Raw genomic sequence first — 23145 nt, forward strand, 5'->3', positions numbered from 1 at the left:
GAGTGACCTAAGAGAATTAGTGGAGGCAAAAGAGTAGACGGTCAGCCATTCATAATTGTCTTTCTGGAAAATGCACATTCTTGCCTGGCAGCACAGCCTCTCCAATGCTCCTCTACTCTCTCCCCATACACCTTCTGATTTTCCCTGGAGATAATCTATAGAGATTGATTTTCTAAGAAAATGAGTCCATGGCCTGGCATAAAGTCCAGTGCCTGCCATTTAATTTTTTCATCCATTTAATTTTCAAGTGCACTGCTTGTTGGACTCCTTAAACCTGACACATTCTTTCTTTTCTTCTTCATCTCCATATAATTCCTGACTTAACATAACTAGTCTCTTTGCCCACAGATCACAGAACCTTCTTCCCTTTTCCCTACTCTTTTTACCACACTATTCCATTCCCACGTGCCCCTCAACATACACACACAAACACATTCACTCACTCACTCTTTAAGAAATCCTGATGTAGATGCCAAGAATGTGTCTGCTGCCCTTTTGACACAGAGTCTGATGCCATCTTCAGGGCCATGGGGAGGGCAGAGCCATGAGACGTGGCATTCGTGTACTCTACTGCTAGCCTGCCTCATATTTTTATCAGATCACTGCTCTGGGCATCCAAGCAGGGAACCAGTCCAGCTTCTTCTCATTCCTTTGCTCTACATCAGGACTCCATAATAATCTCACCCCTTACCTTGGCTGGGTCTTCCTGCCCCAAACCTTCTACCATCAATGGAGCACAGTACATCTCTCCTCTTTCCCTCCAGCCTAGTCATATCTGAGTACTTGTCCAATTTCTTAACCCTGATTCTGATGCATGCAGGGATACTGTTAAGTTTCTTCTGTTTTCGGACATGAGCAGTCTGCACAAGCTGGATTCACTTCTTGGCTTAGACTGCTACCCCCACTCCTCTTCCCCTCCCTTTGTCTCTAATTCCAAACAAGGAGTGCTCCTTCTTACATAATTGGATGTTCCCAGCACGGAAGCTTACATACGAGGTCAGGCGCGCATGCGTGCAAGACTTCCCTTTGACTTAACAATGCCTTTTTTGGGCATCTAACTTCTCTTTAGCTCCCTTCCCCCACTCTCTCCACACCATCAACAACATCAACAATCAAGGGAGATTTATGAAGCCTGGCTCAGACCAGAACTCTTCCAACCTTGGCTTAGAAGGAGGGGTCATGAGGTTGAATTTACTCTCTTTTTTTTTTTTTTTTTTTTTCCTGCAGGCTAGAGAGAGACTGAGGGAGTGACTGTTCATGATTTGGCAGGAGTCCTTGGCATCCAAGGCAGTTACGTATATAGATCTTTTAAGGGAGCAAGGGGAGTAAACAAAGTTGAAAGCAGAAGCTAACTTATTTTCTTAGAGATGATAACGCTGGAGGCTGGAAAATTATGACATTTTAAGGTAATGAATGTAAATCTAGATGGCAGTTCTGTCCCTGATGCCCGAACTGCAGTGTGTTCACGATGACCAGAGAAGTGGCAATAGTTATCATCAGTGCCATCAATACCAACTACCTTTAAAGTGCAGAACTAAAGACAGCTCAGTATGCTGCAAAAGGATACAGCTCAGATACTTATGGTTTCAGAGACTGAACAGCTATGGTGCTTCCTGGGGACAGTCTCAGAGAGGCCAACACTGAAGCAGGCAGGGACCACACTGTACCTCTTGTAATAGTAACAAAGGTATGTGGAGTGGTGGGGAGGTGGGGGAGGTGCTGTAGCTTTGGGGGGATATCAAATTCCAACTTATTTGCTTACCAAAGCAAATAAAGCCCAAGAATGTAGCACTGTATAAACCGCATCTTAAAAATAAAAAGAAGCATAAGCCGTTCAGGGAACATGTAACATGGGATGACCTTAGGATTAGGATGCTGCAGGGCCCTTTGTGTTACATGAGAATGTGCATATAGGGAAATGTGGTTTGGATTTTACAAAATGACTGAAAATTTCCTCTTGGGGAACGTAGACTACTCTGAGGCAAAATAATTTTGTTGGTTTTTAATCCCTTCAAATCCCAGAGCAAAACTGATAAGAAAAGATAAAGTCATTAAACTGAAAATTAGACAAACATGGGTTCAGATTCTGCCTGTGGTATACTTATTAGCTCTGTGATCTGGATTAAATAATCACACTTCTTTGTAAGCCTTAGCTTCCTCATCTTTGAAACGGGGATCATAGCTGTTCTACAGAGCTTTGAGGGGATTAAATGATATAATGCGCTTGTGTGTTCAGTATAGTGTCTGCACAAAGTAAACTCTCAACAAAGGTTTGCTGGGCACTAAAAACGCTGAAGGTGACAATGTTATCTACATTGTGTTATCTACATTGTTATCTACAAAGTATCTACACTTTGAGTCCTGAAGTAAGCCCTGTCTATTCCCTGTCTACCATGCACAGGGGAACTTGCTGGTGTAAGACCACAGACCACAGATACTTCGAACTTCTGGAAGGGGAATTGTAATTCTTTCCCCAGATATCCATGGTTGCCTCTTAACTCCCATCTTTTATTTATTTATTTATTTATTTATTTATTTATTTATTTATTTATTTAAACATTTATTCATTCTTGAGAGATAGAGCATGAGTGGGGGAGGGGCAGAGAGTGAGAGAGAGTGGGGAGACACAGAATCCAAAGCAGGCTCCAGGCTCTGAGCTGTCAGCACAGAGCCTGACGCAGGGTTCGAACCCACGACCATGAGATCATGACCTGAGCCGAAGTCGGATGCTTAACTGACAGCCCCTCAGGGACCCCTTGACTCCCTTTAAAACGCTTCAAGAACACTGTGAACCCAGCACCAGCTATTTGAGAAGGCGGCCATGTGCATCATTTAAAAGATGGGAATGATTTCTAGGGAAGGATGAAAGGCCTTGAATAGGGAAGGATGAAACTCTTAATTCTAGTCTGTGAAGACTTAGCGTGTGAAGGGTGTCAACTGGCTATGTTCCCATTTCCACTGTAGCTAACACAAAACAAAATGGACCTAACAATAACATTTGATAGAAGTGGGAACTTTTTGATAGGAAGGGATGAGACAAGTGAATAAGGACAAAATATCATCGCCTGGAAAAATCTATGATGAACAAAGATAACAGACCACAGTTACAAAGAGTTTTCCAGAAGGAACTAGCCACAAAATTCTATTCTTGCACAAGATTCATCTTGGCTTCATTCAAATTCACTGAAGACATCCAGAATTTCCCTCCTTTAACAAACAGAGATGCCACTCCATTAAAAAAGAAAAAGTTAAAGGAATGTCAAGGGAAATTTAGTTGTAAGCCCTCTCCCTGATTTTGTTTATGGTGTGAGCTCCATGTGGGTTTTGCTCATATTCATTCACCAGACAGCTATCTATCCAGCTAACTAGAGGTGTAGTTCTAGTAGAAGTGTCAAGGGCTGGGGACGAAAAGGTGAGCAAGCCTGATTCAAAGTTCTTCTCATGAAGGCATTACTTGAGTCTAGCAGCTCTCCCCACCCATGTAACCAGGAGCACCTGGAAAATACTACTGAATTCTATACTTAACCTACACTTGTCTGTGCTGGAAAGATACCTGGGTGGTCTGCTTCATGATGTCAGACATGGGAATACTCTAGTTGTTACTTTAACAAAGGAACCCATTGGCACAAAGTCACCTAGAAACCCCTTACAAAGCCTTTATTGTTTAGGAGCTCTATTCTGCAAAACTCAGAGACACAGGCACAGTGGGGATAGCAGTTGCTACAGGAGATGGGTATAGGGTAGAGCAACTTGAAGACGTAAAAGTAGAACAAATCTGGGGTCACCAGCTGGAGGAATTAGAAAGAGAAAGAATTTTTTTTTATCCTTTCCTTTTTCTGAAGTGCAAATAATTAAGACCTAACATCTACTGGATACCTTCTACGCACCTGAGATTGACACTATTATTATTCCTATTTTCCAGATGAGGAAACCAAAGCTCAGAGAAATTAATCATAGCAGAGTAGTAGTATATTGTGTGGATAAGAACTTGGGCTTTGGAATTTCTGGATTTGATTTCTGGCTCCACCATGCATTAGCTTTGTGATTGTGGATAAGGCCCTCTGTTCTAACCCCCATTAAACTGTACAAAAGGTGAAAAGTAGAGACTGTTTTCTTCACTACTGACCAGCCTGGTGAATTAAGGAGTAAGACCAAAACAATTTCCCAGCTAGATAGACAGGTAAGAGTATTTCAAGGTGAAGTGGATGAATGCTACAAACAGCTTGGACAACTGTCTACCAGTCAAACCCAGAAACTGCTCAGATCAGAGGGCACAATATATTTACTTCTGCACATCCCATCCACTCCACTTTACTCTTATCTCTTCCCTATCTCGAGAGAATTTATAATCATTGCCCACTGAGGTAAATGCAATCTGGCTTAGAATTCTCAAGTTTGAAATTCCCTTGTATTTAATCTCCCTGGTTTAGATCTCTAAGAACCCTGACTATGTAAAATACTACTTCTTCAGTGATCAGCCTGTAATCGCCAAATATATTTCTCTCTCCTTATCTGGTACTGGCTCAAGCCCTTTAATATTCTTAGTTATTTACACTTCAGGTAAACTTCTTCCTACCTTTTTCATATATGAATCCTTATCTTTGAATACTTTCTTGTGTTTTGAAACCAATTTGTCATGTAAATGCCTTCAAGGACGAGGGTAATCAATTATCACATACTAGCTAGTTTTAGGATCTTCCAATTTTTTGAAAGATCAGCATTTTGGAAGATTTTGGAAGATCAGCAAGGGGAAGCTTAACAGAGGAAGAAGAGAAACAAAGGCTCAATTAACAACATCCACAAGTGACTGAAAACAACACAGACAGACTCTGCTTTCAAGTATGAAGGTAATGAGAAAGGAAATGTTTATCTTTGATTTGGCATTTAGTGAGCATCTTCTATGTCCTGGGTCCTGTGTAAGTTGCTGGGGATATAAAGTCAGGTGTACTCCCTAAAGAACTGGTAGTCTAGAACATGGTTTCTCAACCTCTGTACTACTGTTATTTTGGGTAGGATGATTCAGTGTTGTTTGGGGCATTGGGAGTGGGGAGAGTGCTGTCCTGTGTAGTGTAATAGCATCCCTGGCCTCTACCCACTAGATTAAATAGTCTCCTATCTCCCTTCCCAGTTGTGACAACTCAAAATGTCTCCTGATATTGCCAACTACCCCTGGGAGAAAACTGGCCCTCACTTGAGGACCACTAGTTTAGGGAAAGAACATTATTTCTCTAATACACTGTGTTATCAGTATTATGGTCACAACTCTGAGGGTAGACAAGAGGGCTCCTCAGTTCTGGGGGAAGGTGGGAGAGGATACCACACAAAGTTCCACAGAATAAATCTTTTCACAGATCTTTTAAGAGATATAAGTGGTGTTGGGATCACAATCCACATTTTAAATCCAAGTATACAACTATTCCTTACCATCCTGTGGAAGTACTTGCTCAGTTGTTGACTATTTACACACCTTTTGGAGAAAACAATCTTTATTTTCAGAGCACTGATCTGTTTCACCTTGTCTTTCTCATTATTTATCATCACAGTGAATACATACTGTCAGTGAAATGTTCACTGTAACAAGGTGAACAGTGTAGGGCTTGGGGTTTAACTGGGTGGAGAATGGATCCCCCAGTAGTAAGAGTTGAAGTATTTTAAGATCACAGGCAATGTCTGTAACTTGGTGGATTATGCCAGAAGTCCTATAGAAGCAGACCCATTCACTCTTTAGACAATGAGGTGATTAATACAAGCCTTTTGGTACACTTCAGGCAGTCTTCATCCCTGAACCCCTACAACAGAGTCTCTGTCTTCCGTTATGGCCACAGGTTTCCTGGACTCAGCACTTTCCCTCTCCAGTGCAGAATTCAGAATTCACACCCAAGCCCTGTCCAACTTGAGACTCTAATACGATAGAGAACTCTGCAGTCTTACCTCTGAATTAGGGTCCCAAAGACAAGATGAAGAACTTTTTGCATGTTTTCTGTACACAGCCATCTCCACTGTTCCATTAGCAGCAAGAGGAGCAGATCCAGGGCTGTGTCAGCTAGCTCTGTCTCTGTTCCTGGGGAATGAAAGGCATCAAAAGTAACTGAGAAGAGACCCATTCAGGTGGAACATATTTCAATGAACTGGATCTTCACCTTTATATCAATCATCTTGTATTTCTGTAATTCTTCTTTACTCAAATCAAGAGATGTTTACTTTATATCTAAGAAGTTCAGTGATAGGCTCTGTATTTCTTTATAATTCTTTTGTTTATGTTCCTCACTCAGTAAATATTGTTTGCCTTTCTAAAAGATTTTGCATATAAATATTTTTCCCACCTAGCTTCTGTTTCTTCTGTATTCTCTCCAGGGAGCTGAATACATTCTGTTCCAAGTAATTGCTCCCAACTAGTGACTAACTGGAATTGGCAAGGCCCAGTCTCTTCCATCCTTATATTCCACTGGCCTCCACAAAGCATCATGGAAATGTTGTGGGCAGCAGATCTGGGGAAAGATTTAGGATTCATTCTCCTATAAACAAGTTGCTTTGAAAGCATCTCCATTACACAGAGCTGTTGGGTTGGGATCCAGGAGGCTTCAGTTTGGTTCTGAGATAACATGCAGTTCTAGAAAGAGCACTATACCTTTGGTAAAATAGGCCATGACAATTATTGATTTCCTTCCTATTTCAAAGACTGGAAAGAGGACCACAAATGAATTCACATCCGTGCTAAGCTGAAGTCTCCTGAACAGATGTATTTCATGGATGGAAGCATCTGTTCTCTAACCCTGTTCAGGGGTCCCATGTCATCTGTGATTTGCCTCCCAAGAGACATCCCTAGGAATATATGAATGAATGAATGAATGAATGAATCTCAGCAATCTGATGCTATTGCTGTGATTAATATTACAATTAATCATCAACAATAATTTTGTTGGTCTAGGACAAATAGGTATTGTCTGGGCCAGTTTGCCCAAGCTCTTCTCCCTAAAGGGTTCTTTAGAACATTAATGACTTCAGATTTAGATGAATCTGTTAGAACTGAATCCTACTTTTTTCTTAATCCCACCCAATATATATATTTTTTCTGCACTGCATTTCAAGGGGAAATTGTTCAGAACTGGTATGTTTACTTTCCAGTCATTTGCTCAAAGACAGGATATTTAGGTCCTTGGGAAACAGCATCATTCTGAGCATCTGTCACCCTTCTCAATTCTATTTTCTCAGGTTTAGTGTTTACCTAGAGCTGCCACCATGTGGTGACAGTTAGTCATAGCAGAAAATATAAGAAAAAGCAAAACAAGGCACCAAGTCCTCTGGAACAAAATGGTGAATTTCCTGTCATGTGAGAATTTTGAGTTTCTTAAGGCTAAAAGAAAAGCTCAGGCATAAACTATATCTTTAGAGTTATGATGTTGAAAATTTACAGCCTTGATTTTGGCTGTTTATACTGTTTTACCCATTTCATCTTTCTTACAGTTCTGATGCTTTTGCCATTATAACACTTTATTTACTTACCCAGTGAGACATGTGTGAAGAGGTGGGGTTGTAAATTTCATTTTTTCTTCCTCACAGTTAAGCAGAGGTCCCATAGAGTGAGGTCAAGTGACTATTCATGGGCATCCAAGAAACAATGTTGAAATCGGCTTTTTTGTTTTTTTTTTTCCTTCTGAACTAAAGATTTTGTGATCTCTTCTTGAAGAGACTTTGTGGGAAACTTTGTCTTGGTGTAACTGAAAACCTTTTTTATAAATTGTAGCTCATCAAACATACTAATATCCTGGGCTCCCATTTTTGCCCATGTAGAAAACATCTGCACTTTTTCTAGGAAGCAAACCTGCCCTATCCTCACCTCTTCTCCTTTCCTGTTCTATGGTGGGGCACTGGGTGGTATCACTTGCCATGGCAGTAAATAAAACAGAAGGAAAAGCTCCAGGGAGAGGAAGAATTCCATTTCACACAGGTTGCACTTCAGCTGCCCTGTGCTATATCTAAGTGAAGATTTCTAGTAGGCAAGTGGAAAGACAACATCCAAAATTTAGGCATCATCAGCACATGTGTTAGATTTGAAATCAATAGTACAAATGAGATCACTCAGGGGGACCATGCAGAGTAAGAATAAAGAGCCAAAAATAAAGCTCTGGAAGGCTAGTAAGAGAACCAACAAGGGACTAAGAAAGAAAGGCAGAAAGAAAACCAGGAGAGGAGGACCACAGATATGAAGGAAGGAAGTTTTGCAGATAAAGGGAAGTAGTCCAAAGATGCCAAAGCATGCCATAAATAACATACATAAGATAATGATATGATAAGCATGGATCTCATCTTGCTGGATCAGAGCTCCCTGTTTTTGTGCCCTGTTCCCCTGTTTGACTCAGCTCTGGGGACTGTGTCGGATTCTTCTTTGTATGCCAGGCTCGGCAGAGCACCTCAAGCACTGGTTTTTAACACATCGTTTGCTTAGCTAAACAGAAGAGAAATTAAATGGACAAATCCCAACTGTCACAAGTCCCAAGTATACTATACCATGGCTCCCTTCTCTGTAGGAGCAGGGACCCTGTTGCTTACCCGGATCACTGGTGCTGAGGTCTTGGGCTGGCACGGCTGGATCTGACAAGTAACCATCCACACAACCTTTGGGGATTTGTTCACGGTCTTTTTCTGGGACTTCTGCTGGCTGCATTTCTAGTAACTTTGTCTGTTTTTCAATAAAGGACTCCATCCCAGACATGGATAGGATCTCTGACTCCTGAGGAAAGAGCCAGTGGCACATCACATAAAGTATGAGGAATATATGAGAGCAACTGTGGCACTTGAGTTTCCCTGTTACTTCTCTGCAAAAGTATCATGAGTACAGAACCCAAATGACTCTGTGACTACCTCAGGAAAGTCTTTACCTTCTACCAAAACTGCAAGTAAAACAATGCCTTTGTATTTGCACTTGCTGCAAACACATGTGGGTCATCTATTCTTTTCCAGGAACTGGCTTTCCTTCTCATTCTGCCACCTTTTATTCCAAACCCATGGTGCTTGAGAAGTCAAACTGCTGACCCAGAACCAGTAGGAATTACAAACTACCCAGAGAAAATACTTTTAGAATAAAAGTTAGAGGGGTGCCCGGGTGGCTCAGTCAGTTAAGCGTCCAACTTCAGCTCAGGTCATGATCTCGCGGTTCGTAAGTTCAAGCCCTGCGTCAGGCTCTGTGCTCAGAGCCTGGAGCCTGCTTCAGATTCTGTGTCTCCCTCTCTCTTTGCCCCTTCCCCAGCTCACACTCTGTCTCTCTCTGTCTCAAAAAGAAATAAACATTAAAAAAAAATTTAAAAAAAAAAAGAATAAAAGTTAGAGACACAGATGCTGGTTAGGTCCTTCAGCAAGGCACCTACATCCCTCCTAACTTTAGAGAATGTTTCAATTGTCTATAACTGCAGGGTCAACCTCCCAGTGATTAATTCCAGGAGTCATCTGGTTATCTTACCACACTGCCTTCCTGAAAACAATAGAGAATCTTCTCAGGTGCTTCAGTTATATTCAGTGCTGGAGCAATCTTACTGGATGAGAACCTCAGCCTGGACCTGGTATTGACACAACGAGCAGAAACAGAATGTAATGCATGATTTTGATTCCTATATGAAGGACTGACAAGTATTAATACCTTAAAACAAGAACACTTATACTTATTCTAGGGATCTTACTGTGGTCAGAGTTTCCAGGAGAGACCTGGCCCTGAAATTCCTCAAGTGACAGACAGTCAGGCAATTCTCAATACATAGTGCAACCACTGCACTAAGCTATGTGCACAACGCATTTGTGAAAGGGTTTTTGCTGATGTAAAACAGGGACCAGTCTATCATGGCTGTATTCCCATAAGCTAGAAGAATGGCTAGCATATACTATATTCTCATTAAAAATTTGTCAAAGATTAAAGAGACGTGTGGAATAAACCAAGGCTTTAGTTGTTACTGTTGGTACCCTATTTGCACATCCATTTATTCTCCTTGTATTCCAAATAAAACCATGGGAAGGACCACAAGTGCTAACCTCAATGTTTCAAGGATCTTATAAGCACAGATATCATGGTCACCTTTCAAAATATGGGCTCAGTAAAAAAAAAAAAAGAAAAAAAAGGCTAAAAATTATGAGTGTTATTGCTGGTACATGACACATGTACACAAAGACAGACATACAGACATAAAAATACAAACTCTATCCTTCCCTCTCCCCACTCCAACACACACATAAACACACATTATCTCTTTCTCTCTCTGTCTTTCTGTCTCTTCATAATGGCCCAGATACAGATATAAAGTTTGCACTAAAGGTTAAGAGTGGTGCCATTCCCTTCCACATGTTGGCTTTGAAAGGGTATATTTGGGACCCTAGTGCAGGAAACAATACCTGGCCCCTTCCTGTTTATTGCTAGTATATGCATCTTTGGAGCTAAGAGTTGCAGAAACGATGGCAAACAGAGATCAGTTATCAGCCTTAATTCTTCATAGAAAAGAAACATCTCAATTTTACAGGAAAATAGAAAAGGACACTATCTCTATTCTAGAGTTTTCCTTCTAATTAAAAATTCCTGATCAGTTTAAGTCCTGGGATCCTATGGTGAGACAAATATTCATCAGGGATGCCTATGCTGGATCTTAGGCTCCTTTAGATTGGTGGAGCCTGTTTTTGTATAATAACTGGTATGTGTTACCCATCTCCTCTCTCCTAGGTATTGAAAGTGGAGATGGGATTTGGCTAAAGACTGGCAATCAACCTGAGAACTGGAAAGGGTCCCTGGATAACTGAAGGGTTTCTCACTTGCTAGTCTTCTTGCCTTCTGTCTGGGGCTTGCTTTCTGTCTCGGCCTCACTCAGCTCTTCTGTGGGACTCTGGGGTTCAGAGCGAGGAAATGCTGTCTTCAAGGTGTCCACGATAGCACTCACCACCATCTGCAGGGGTCAGAGGTGCAGGGTCAGACAGGAACCACCAAATGAGAAGTTGTCTCATGCTGCTTTATGCAATTAGGATGCGCAGATAGCTAGGCTAGCTAGTGGAATCTTACTCATCAGCACAGTCAGGTATCAGGCAGATTTACTGTCAACTATTCTCCCTTTTCTCTATGGCCATAAAAATCTTCTTCCTCACAGAGTTAAGACCAACAATACCATGGGAAAATAAGTCAAAACAAACAATGAGATAAATAAAAACCTTGAGAGTTCTACAGGCTGGTGAAATACTTTTCATTTCTCAATTTCTTTCCTTGTATATAAAGGAATAATTTTTAATTTGTAAATCAATAATACTTTCACCAAGATGTGAATAAATGGAAGTAACATAGGCAGGGATATATGGAAAAAAGAAAGAGTAAAGATTATCAAATAAGAAATGCAGTCTGGTAGCATAATATTAACATGCTCAGAGTAATTCACAGAGTAAAGAACTGGTTTTTCCAGTTAATTCAAACAATTTCTCTTCTTTACAGAAAGAATAACAAAAATCACTCATGTCAAAATTAAGGAATCTTGAGTTGATATCAACTTTTCTACTCATAAACACTAAATATTTGGTCATAAAGACCAAATAAAGCAATCCTCACTGAAGAGTAAGAGTTGTCTGTATTTCTCAGAATGGGAAAATGGCATATAGATATTTGCTAAAAAGGAAAATGCACAAATGAAACCCTACAATACTCAAGAAATGAAAAGAAATCTTTACTTTTCCTTTGGTGCTCCTTGCTAATTAACACTGCTGGCTAAGAGTAGTGTCATGCCTTCCTGAATTCATGCCTGTGTTCATCCTCTATAAGGAGCACAGCTAGCACAGCTGAGACAAGGCTGGAGTGGCTGAGTAAGACTACAGTAAAGCATAGGGCATAACAAACCAAGGAAAGAACACAGAGGATAGTATGAATAGATAATGGCACCTTGCTCTCAAGGCTCACAAAATTGTAGATCTCTGGGGAGGGTCTTTATCTGCTTTGTCACTGTTGTCTCACCAGTGGCTAGTACTATTCATGGCTTTGAGGAGGCAAGCAGTAACTGGATGGTGAGTCAGTGAGTGAACACATCTGTGTGGATGGACACATGTGCACGGAACTTTGGGGATTCTACCTCATTCATCCCTTTCCAGTTTGCAGGTTTTTCCTCACAGCAGTGAATTTCTCCCAATTCCTACCACATGAAATTCCACTTTAACATTTTATCCTCTTAAGTCTAGAGTGATGCCCCACCTTCTGCTAATGAGTCAGTGTTTTCTAACCTTTTAAAACATATGCCATCTTTTGATATATATAAGTCTCAGACTTGTGCCCTGGGGACTCTAAAATCAGCTGGTAATCACTATTTATAGGATATAATGTACTACACAAATATCCTTCTCCTACCATCTCCAAAGGTTCTGAGATCCCCTCTTGAAAGTACAATTCTCTCCACTCTCTGTTCTCTAGCAGAGAATCACCACACCAGTCTAAGTCCAGCTGAGTGTGTGGTCTGGGGCTCTTTTACTTGAGTGACCAATACCAAGAATGATCTCCTCCAGAAAAGACTTTTCTGACCTCACCTATTTATGGAGGTACAGATCTATCCTTACCTCCTTCCACTAGAATAACAATGTCATAATATCCCCCAGGAGATACATGTACATGTATAGTGTCAGGGTGAGTGTATCCTCATAGTTGCTTACTGTAATTCAGGAAGGTGATGATCCAAGCAATATTTGCAAGAGGTCTTGAAAATTCTAGTCCACGTTCTACTGACTCCTTTCTGCTGTCTCTCCCCATCCCCAATCTCCTTTATTTTTTAGTCCCTGCCTATGCTCTGATGGGACACTAAAGCTGAGCACAGTGGCCCTGCAGTTACCTTGTCTATTCTGGACACCATGAATGGTTTCTTGACAAAGGCAATACGAGCATCTGTGTTCAGAGCAAGGAACTCCTGCATCTCTTCACTGTTAGCGATCTCTGGAATGGCACAGAGTTGCTGCAAAAGACACAAGAAAGACTTCAAAGAGAAATTCCTGTCCCCAGGTCTCTCCAGCTTGGCTTGGGTATCTGGTAATCAGAATGAGAGCACAACCAAAACAGAAGGATACTGACCTTTAGAAAGGATTCCAGGAGGCTCTTACGGGCTTCTACTCTGTCACTATCCATGTTTCCAAATGGAAGATCTGGAAAGAGCTTTTTAGGACCCTTTACATCTTAAAAAAAAACAAAAAACAAAAACACAAACTCATTCACTTAACATTTACTGAGGTATTCCATATAAAACATATCATATATGTAAGGAAAACAGAACTATTGAATACATTCCTAGGATTTTTTTAATTTCAGGAGTTCCAAATATATCTTAAGGAAATAATACTTACAATCTACTCTCGTACTAAGGTATATGAGGCCATACACTACAATGGTTATAGATGAAGGCTCTGAACTCCAGTTGCCCAAGTTAAATTTTTTTTCAAGTTTATTTATTTTAGTTTTTTAAATGTTTATTTAGAGAGGAGAGAGAGACAGAGTGCAAGCAGGGGAGGGGCAGAGAGAGGAGACACAGAATCTGAAGCAGGCTCCAGGCTCTGAGCTGTCAGCACAGAGCCCAACGCAGGTCTTGAACTCAAACTGCGAGATCATGACCTGAGCTGAAGTTGGATGCTCAACCGACTGAGCCACCCAGACGTCCCTTTCTTCTGTAAGTTTAAAGTTTTGCTCCAGTCCCTACTGTGAGAATGACCTAAGGCAAGTTGTTTAATCTTCCTTTGACTTTTTTTTTCTGTATAATGATAATATCTGTTTCATAAGCTGTTAGAATTAAATGAGCTAATATATGTAAAGTACTCAGAAGAGAAACTGGCATATATTTTCAAGTTTAACTCAGTAGTAGCTATTGTTATTAAGAAAGAAAATACATAACTGAAATCCATAACTTATGCCTAAACTTTATTTGGGTGATCATCAGTAATTTTTTTTTTTTTTAAAAAGTAGCTGCTTACCAGCTTTTATTTAGATTTAAATTTTAGGGGCGCCTGGGTGGCGCAGTCGGTTAAGCGTCCGACTTCAGCCAGGTCACGATCTCGCGGTCCGTGAGTTCGAGCCCCGTGTCAGGCTCTGGGCTGATGGCTCAGAGCCTGGAGCCTGTTTCCGATTCTGTGTCTCCCTCTCTCTCTGCCCCTCCCCCGTTCATGCTCTGTCTCTCTCTGTCCCAAAAATAAATAAATGTTGAAAAAAAAAAAATAAATAAATTTTATTACCTTTTTGTATTGTTCCTACGCCTTATGGGTGTCAAACAACACAGACACAAAAGCCTGATTTTTGAAGGATGGCAAACATTTCTGGATACTATTTTAATATTTAAGAGCAATCCATCGATGCCTCTGGAAAAGTTAATTTAATGCCTCATGCTACCTCACAGACACAGGTGCAAATGTGAAAGCTTCTTAAGCTTAAACTAGATAGGCCCCAGAACAGAGCATTCAGTGGCAAAGAAATTCCTCAGAAACAATGTGATCAGTGCCATCCTGCACTAAAAAGCATCTGAAAACAAATGGGGGAAGCACAGGCTCCTTGATGCTGTGTTCTCCTCCACCATCCCTCCTCACAAACTAGTAGGCCTCTAGCCTCTCAGATCAGGTGGCTAGATATGTAAAGCAAGCAGGCAGTCCAGCCTGGGGAAACTCTGACTTTTGATGAACTTCCGTAGATCTGATTTCTCCTCCAGACGTGTCTGCAGATTGAGGAACTCGCGGTAGCGGCGATTCACAGTGTGGTAGGCCAGCTGCTGCAGGCCACTGCTGTTCTCACCGTCCAGAGCTGTCTCATACTGTTGAATGAACAAATTTGTTTAGTGCAGCAGCTCATTGGCCACAGAGTAAGAGCAGAGTAGGGGTAGAGGGAGAAAGATGTTCCTATTGTTTCTGAACCTATTAGAGCTGATTGCTGCCCTGAGTTGTAATGAGTAACTCAAATTCCCAGGGCAGCTGAATTAAGGAATGAGATGCATTTCCTAACACATGTGCCCCAGAAAAAGAAGAGTTTTGCTGTTCTCCATTCTCTTCTTCCATCTCAAAACTCCCTCCTGCAAACACTTTGACTTATAAAATTGGCTAATTAATTTTCAAATCTCAGAGTATAAAACAGAAGATAAAACAGCAATAAAAGTGACACTGCCTCTTTCACTCCTAAATAATGGGTTTGGACGTTATAAGAGGATAACCATTTGCTATTATACTCAACCAGTGATTATTTATGTTAGTTGGGAGAAGAACAAATAATCCAGAACAGCTGATGAATAAAATCATTTGTTTGCCTGGAATGCATTAAAGAACCATGTGTTTTTATTTTGCTTTGGGCAGATTAATTATTATTCTTGGAGCTCAAGTGAAATTTGTTTTCCTAAGTACATATCATCTGTATGATTGGAAGTCACATGAAGACTGGAGATGTCGTAAGGGGTCAAGGTTTGCTGTCTTAATATGCATGGAGGGCCAGTATGTGGGAAAAGACAACTTGTACTGGATGTTCCCCCAGAGTGAACACCCTGAACAGCATGGAAGCTGTGACTTAGTACAGGGTAGACTTTTTGACAGAGTAGTTAAGATATAATGAAATTATGTGGAAGAACTATGTATGCACTTGTCATTAGGAGTAGGTTACCATTATTATTTGGAGGAGGTATTATAGTGTGAGGCAAGTGATGGAAGAAACGATCTCTTTGCTGGTGGGACTTAAAGCTATTTTAAAATTCTCTAGAGCCAGAGAGAACTATTCATTATGAACTGACATGAGCAAAGTAGTAGTCCCTCACAACTAGCACTGAGAAGGCCTAGCTATGAGACAGATGGAATTCAGGGTGGGGCTCTCAAACTTGGAGCACTTGTGAATTAGGATGCTTTTTGTGGATTTTTCTCCTTGAGGGACACTAGTCAATACTCATACATTCCCAAACCTGGCTGCACGACAAAAATCACTTGGGCTGCTTTTTAAATATTCAGATTCTGATAGATTTGGAATGAGAATTTCCAAAAGTACCCTCTTCAGGTAATCTGGTAGCAGCCTATCCTACAGCCAGTTAAAGGGAGACTCTGCTATAACTGAACCCATCTGATACATGAACCCCTTCATATCATCTTTGCCAAGTAGTTCCTACTTCTGTGCTTAAACATCTCTAGGAATGAGGAACTTGCCACCTTCTGAGATGTATATAGGTAAATAAACTTCCTTCCTAAACAAAGTACAAAAGATACTAGTAATTAAAAAAGGAAAGAAAGAAATGAACAGTAGAAAGAGAATTTCTGGACAAAACTCTATACATTGGGAACCACTGAAAAATATGACCCTCAGTATCCTAAGAATCCTGAGATTCTAGGATTGTCTGCATGGGTACAAAACAGCGGCCAACTCTGCTTTACAAATGATCTTCAGACCATTCACATATAGATTCTTGTTCAATTAAACATAACAAGTGAAGAGTACCCTCTCTCCCTTAGATTCCTAGCTTCGCTGTCTCTGCTTTCCAAACCCATTCCCAGCCCAGTGGGGGTGACCAAATTCTAATCCTGTTACCTTCACCGTGTAGAGCGTGTATGGGTGGAATCCAGTGCCACTGTGCTCTCGAGCAGTAATGGTACCAGTGATACGAAGGTTCTGGATAACAACTGGGCCGTCTGGACTGCTCAGGGGCTCAAAGCTGAAGGTGGCTGAGCTGACAGGACCGGTTGGAGAGGAGGAAAGCAGAACCTGTGGGAGACTAGGATCTAAGGAGCTCACGCCATTGGTGAGATCCTTCTCTAAGCATGAGGGTTGTGGGGGGCAGGTCCTCTCCGGATCTGTCAGTAAAGCTGTAAGAGAGGTGACATCTCCTTGCTCTACTTCCTTGTCTGCTGTGTCAATGTGGATCTCTGGGCAGGAAGTCAGCATGGAGACCAGCAGGCCTGCCTCTGTTTCTGTTCCTGGACCCTCCTCGGCCTCTGCTCCTTCGATTCCTTCAGATGCCTCAACATTCTTAGACTCCAGAGACTGGGGACCCTCTAGGGCACACAGGGCATCCTGGATCCTGTCAGAGAGGAAGTTGCCTGGGGTCATGAGCATGATGGTTTCTTTACTCAGTTCAGACAATGGAGACTCCAGCTCTTCACATAAGAACAAAGGGCCTCGAATATCTGGCTGTAGGAAATGAGATGCGTTGTTTCCTACTTTTCTTTCTTCCGGCACTCCACCCAATTCTCCCTCTATTGCTTCATGGCCTTCTTCAACTTCTGGTGAGTGGTGGGAAGGCCCCTCTGGCTCACTACAGTTTAGTAGCACTGGTGCTGCTGCTGGAGACGGGGCTCTCACTTCTGGCAGACTCTGTACCTCAACAATCAGAGGCAGAGATGTGGGCACTGAGGGCTTTTCCAGAGCACTGGCTGGGGAGGTTGGTTTAACCACTCCTGTAGGATTATTTCTGGCCTTGGAAAAGATGCCCACAAGTACAAGGTGGATCCAGTCGGGATCTGACAGCTTGCTGATTAGTGGTAAGATTACATTGCAAGTAATGAGTTCCACCACAACATGGCGCCCGGTCCGGGTCTCCAAGTGGGGCTTTGGCACGAGTCCTTGCAGTAACAAATTTACAATGCCACGTGTATAGGTGACCTCAGTGCTGGGGCTCTGTACAGCAGGATGTGGGGCAGTAGCTCGGCAGTAAGCCTCCCAGAGCTGGGAGGGCTCAACTGTACCACTCTGCTTCTCAGCTGTGGCCTCCTTTGCCTGAATATAGCTCTGCAGGTGACAACCGCACAGAGTCAGAACCCTCTGAACAAGAGCATGACTGTCTACCATGCCCATCCTCCTCCGCAGCTCCTGGACCAAGCCTCTCATGGCGGCCTCCATTTCTTCCTCAAAGGCTGGCTCCTGGCTCACTGAGCGATACCAGGAAGACACAAAGTCCCGAATAATCATCTGGATGGTGCGGTTGATCTCCTGTTCCAATTGCCTCTCTGCCTCAGGGTTTGGAGGACAGGTGGCCACTGGGATGAAGCGTTCCAGATGCAGTCGACCTGAAGCCCCCACAATGGCGTTTGAGCCCAGCCATCCTCCCAGCACCGCTAGCAATGCAGACAGAAGGCAGAGAAGCCACACATTGACCAGAAAGTGGATGACCATGAGCCAGCCAAGCACGATCCCCACAGTCATCAGCTTCCGGCTACTCAGCAGGTTACTGAGGCTCCAGCTGGACTCAGCTGGAGTCTCTTGCAACGAGGTCACTGTCTCTGCCTTCATGGCTGAAAGGGTCAGGTGGCTACCCAGACAACCGCTCTTTTATCTCACCTGAGTTAGGGAATGGGGCATTAACTGTGTACGGAGACGAGGTTATGCGGTGTGCCATTCAGGACCCGGCGGGCTCTGGGCCCTCCACGTCCTAGAGGCAATGCAAAGCGACAGAGGCGGCTCTGCTTCTCCCCCTCGCTCCAGCCCCTTCCAGCGGAGAAGCTGCTCTCAAAGACTCGGCTGCCTTCATAATGCGGGGTCGGAGAGCCTCCGCGCAGCCTGGGGAGGGCGGGGCAGGGCCTTCAGCGGTCCTCACCTGACACTTACAGACGCCGTGCACCGGGTCACATACCGCTGGGGGCGCGCCCAGACGGAGCCCCGATGTTCGAGGGACTCAACGGTGTCTTCGCCGCCGCCCTCGGAGAGACCCTCCGCCGGGTTGGGGTCCCGGACGACTGCGCTCCGCAGCCCGACTTCTGTCACGGCTGCCGGACGGCGGCCGCTGGCGACAGCTTCCGGGTCGACGTCGGCGGAGCAGGGCATGCTGGGAGAGCTTTAGCGCACCCCTAGGCGCGGCGCTGCGCTGCGCAGCGCCTCCTGGTGGTGAGGAACGGCCGTGACAGCACCTGCGGACACCGGTTTCCCAACCTGTGTGCTTGCAGAGCCAGTGCTCAAGGGTGTGACCAAAGCCGCGTGGAACGCAGAGCGGCCTTGCAGGCAGAACCCCCCCCCCCCCCCCGAAGGACTGAGACTTCTAGGTTTAATTATTAAATAAGTTCGCCGACATCTCTTCCTGCTTAGGCAAAGTCTCACTAACCCAGTTTGTTTCAATCCCATATGGAAATGTTTTCGTTATCATGATACATTTCAACATTTACCCTGCTTCCCCCCAGAGCCCCCCCCCCCGAATCCCCAATACACAGCTCACCTACCTTGTTCTGAGCAATTGCAGAACACAAGGCATAAAACATTATTAAGGGATGGATTTATTCCTTAAATTTCATATACTGTGTTACAAAATCCTATTTGTGATTTGGGAGTTATTTGCTGGTGGCATTACCCAAGCTATTAGATACTTTGAGCATCTGCTATAGTTAATCACTGTGAATGGGTACTGTGGAGGCATAGAAGCAGTCCTTGTCCTCAAGAACCTTGTGGCTAATGGGGGAGACGACAAGTTCTTGGATCATGATGGATAACAACGCAAGTCAGTATGGTGTATAATAAAATGCAAAATCTTATAGGTGTTCAGGGGAAGGACAGATCACTGTGGGTTGCAGTGGTGTAAGGGAAACCTCACAGAGAAAGTAGCCTTTATGTTGAATCTTCAAGCGGGTGAGTTTGTTTCTACCCACTCCATGTCTTCTTCCACTTTCTTCCCCAAATATATGAGAAAAGAAGGCAGAACTAGAGATGAAGTTAGAGACAATCCTCAAATATATTTGTTTTGAAATGTGCTCTATGTTTGGTTGTTTTGTTTTAGTAAATTTGCCTTCAGTTATCTACACAGACAAAATTACCTACAAGATTGAATACCTAACAGTAGTACTGACCATGTGTAAGAATGTTTGTGCCAGTGTCATTAGAAGCTAGCTTTCTTCACCGTCTTGGTCCCTAGGAGCTCTGCCTGCAATGTGGCTATCCTTTTTTTTTTAATTTTTTTTTCAACCTTTATTTATTTTTGGGACAGAGAGAGACAGAGCAAGAACGGGGGAGGGGCAGAGAGAGAGGGAGACACAGAATCGGAAACAGGCTCCAGGCTCCGAGCCATCAGCCCAGAGCCTGACGCGGGGCTCGAACTCACGGACCGCTAGATCGTGACCTGGCTGAAGTCGGACGCTTAACCGACTGCGCCACCCAGGCGCCCCTCCTTTTTATTTTTATACAGGATGTATATAATTTGTATAGTGTATGATTGTTCTTCTTCAGCTTTCTCAATGGTGTTAGCAGCCTTCATCATTATAGCATTAGTTCCCAGATGCTTAGAGGAATCATCAGGCAAACTCCAACCAAAATTTGTGCCAACAAGAAGAAAACGTATTGTAGCTTCTCTCATTTCTATTGTTGGGGCAAAGATTTCTTTTGAAAACAAAAGGAACCATCGTAGTTAATGCCTATCAATTCTAATGCAAATATTTGATTTAATATCAGAATGTCCACAAAGCAGACTGAGCACATCCCTGAGATCCTAGAATGTGGTTCAGTATTTCCATGGCACAGACTACTTCTCTGCTGCCCTTCTTCCCACAGAAAAGGAAGATAAGAAGCGGGTGCTGCCGCCTTTATCCACCCAGACCACTTCATTGCCCTTAGTTAGATCACAATGATGCTCTGCAGAAATATCCTTGCCACTTAGCCAAGAACTAAAAGAAGTGGATGAGGAAGAAACGAATGTGATCTTGAAGAGTTTTAAATGACAGTTCAGAGAGAAAGTTTACTCTGCAGCATAATCTGGAGTGTTCAGGGTAGTAAGAAACTGACCTTGTAAGCGGGCGCTGTGCCACCTGACCAGATGGTCTGGAGCATGGAGGTAGCCAAGAGTGCCTTCCTGATTCTGAAATGGATTTGATGAAACAGGACTCTCAGATGAACGTGCCAGTGCACTTGTCATTTTGACTGGAATGAGTTTCTGCCTAGAGATCTGGGGCCAGCCTTAGTCTCCAAACAGATTAATCACAGGGAGGAGGTGAGAGGCAGAACTGATGTTTGGTGGTAGTGATGCTGTGTATATGTGGTGGGAGGAGGCTGGCTGTTTGGACACATCACTCACCATCTCAGTAGGTTCTTCCTTTCCTTCTTACTATTTCTTAAAACATTGTAGGCAAAGTGCTAGATTGTTGGAGATAACAAGACAAATAAGACATAGTGATTCACCTCAAGGGATTCTTAGTCTAATTATAGAAGAAAGACACATAAATAAATAAATGCAACAAAATATTATCGTGTGTGGTATGATAGTTGCAGTAGAGGTATGTACAATAAAATGGGAACACGAAGAAAGGGTGGTCAACTGGGGAATTGAGTGGTGCCAATAAAGTCTTCATAGAAAGTTGGAAAAATGTTGGAAAAAGAAAAAGAAGTAAATAAATTATTTTAGGTGAGTGTAGGATAGAGAGAGCAAGCAGAAGAGAGAGGGAAAGTCTGTTAGGCAGAGACAGCAGAGAGAAATAGGCATTGACAATGAGAACAAGGGGGGCTGCACCAAGGGGGCATGCTGAAAGCAGCTCATGCCACACCTCAATTTTCTCTGAAAAATGGAAGTCAAGGTAACTTACTAAAGAGAGAAGTGGTGATGGGGCAAGTGATTTGGTTTGGAATTATTGCTGTGAGAAACAGAAGGAGGTATTGAAGTTCATGTAAAGAATAAAGAGGGACTGAGGACCTAACTCGGGTTAGGACCTTGAGGTCTTGAAGAGAGAGTTGTTAAAACTTAAAACCATCATGTCTATATGTCTAAGGAAGGAAATGAAGCCAGGAGAGAGATCATCAATTATGAGATAGGGTTAGTTGTATTGGAAGAGACTGAGTGAGCCAGAAGAACCAAAGCTTGTGGTTAGAGATTGGTTTGTTGGAGCCTGTGTTAGTTTCCATTGCTACTCTATCAAGTTTTCATAAACTTAGTGGTTACAGCAATGTAAGTTTTTTTCTCTGAAAGTTCTGAAAGTCAAAAATCTAAACTCAGCTGTCAGGGCTGTGTTCTTTATGGAGGCTCTAGGGGAGAATCAATTTTCTTGCCCTTTCCAGATTCTAGAGGTTGCCTGTCTTCTGTTGCTCATGACCTCACATTACATTGACTTGTGCCTCTGTTGTCACTTCTCCCCTCACTCTAACCCTTCTGAGTGTTTCTTATAAGGATCTTTGTGATTGTATTGAGCCCTCCCAGATAATCTAACGTTATCTTCTGATCTCAAGATTCTTAACTTAATCACATCTGCAAATCTCTTTTGCTATAAAAGGTAACACAGTCACAGATTCTAGGGATTAAGATGTGGACATCTTTGGGGGGTCATTATTTAATTTACAGAGCCAAAATATCCAGAGGTGAAAATATTTGTGATGATAAAGTCTGGGTGTATCCAATTAATGAGATTCTGAAGTAGGATAAAGAAGAAATTTTCTTCTGAGGAAGAAATTTTGAAACTGTTTTTGAGAAGGATGATCTACATGGCATTGGAAGGTACTGATGTTAGGGTAGGAGGACTGGGGGTTTTGTACAAAAATGAGGAGGATGACCAGAGGTTTATGGGTGATGTAATGAGAAGAGTGGTGTATGGTAATATCAAAATAGGAGGAGGGAGTTTTTCATAAAGTGGAAAACAAGTTATCTGGAAGAAGTTACAAAGAGCTGTCTCAGATGTAGCATTGGAGAATAAATAGCCACCAGAGGGCAGAAGGGAGAATGGCATCTTAACGGGAAATTCTATCTCCTTTACTCCTTCATTCTTCCTTTCATGTATCCATTCATTAGCATTAAGCTAGGTATTGGGAATTCAAAGATGGACTTTGTGTGGCTGCTCTTCTTAAATAATTCACAATCTTTTACAAGATACAGGCATTGACACAATGTTAAGAGTGCTATCAAAGAAATATGTCAAAATACCGGAACACAGAGAATTAGGGAAAGTTTCATAGAAGAAGTGACATTTGTGTTAGCCTTGAAAGATGGGTTAAATTTCTCATGAAGACAAGAAGAACAAGTCATTCCAGGAGTAATGAAAACATGAGGAACACCGAGTAAGCTCCTGTATTTGCTAGAACTGTTATAATAAAATATCACAAACTGGATGGGTTAAATAACAGAAATTCATTTTCTCACAGTTCTGGAGGCGGAAAGTCCAAGATTAAGATGTTGGCAGGGTTGGTTTCTCCTGAAGCCTCTCTCATTGGCTTGCAGATGTCTGCCTTCTTACTGTGTCTACACATGGTCTTTCCTTTGT

At 42.6% G+C, this 23145-nt stretch overlaps 1 protein-coding gene across 5 annotated transcripts in view; it reads right to left on the reverse strand.

The window, feature by feature from the left end:
* SNX19 (sorting nexin 19) overlaps window positions 1-18719 on the reverse strand; it is a 39426-nt gene extending 20707 nt beyond the window's left edge. For 4 of the 5 annotated variants that reach the window (XR_007156222.1, XR_007156223.1, XM_047877583.1 and 1 more), the window contains exons 1-8: window positions 16523-18719; window positions 14642-14780; window positions 13064-13164; window positions 12828-12947; window positions 10789-10919; window positions 9458-9554; window positions 8551-8731; window positions 5932-6061 (exon numbers count right to left, since the gene is read on the reverse strand). Coding sequence is in view for 3 of the 5 variants with exons in the window: in XM_047877583.1 (XP_047733539.1) it covers window positions 5932-6061; window positions 8551-8731; window positions 9458-9554; window positions 10789-10919; window positions 12828-12947; window positions 13064-13164; window positions 14642-14780; window positions 16523-18220 (2597 nt within the window). In the remaining 2 variants the exon portion in view is untranslated. The remainder of the gene's footprint in view (window positions 1-5931; window positions 6062-8550; window positions 8732-9457; window positions 9555-10788; window positions 10920-12827; window positions 12948-13063; window positions 13165-14641; window positions 14781-16522) is intronic. The other variant, XM_047877584.1, reaches the window with a different exon arrangement.
* Between the last annotated feature and the right edge of the window lie 4426 nt (window positions 18720-23145).

This window comes from Prionailurus viverrinus, chromosome D1 (assembly GCF_022837055.1).
Source record: "Prionailurus viverrinus isolate Anna chromosome D1, UM_Priviv_1.0, whole genome shotgun sequence".
In the NCBI taxonomy this organism is placed as follows: domain Eukaryota; kingdom Metazoa; phylum Chordata; class Mammalia; order Carnivora; family Felidae; genus Prionailurus; species Prionailurus viverrinus.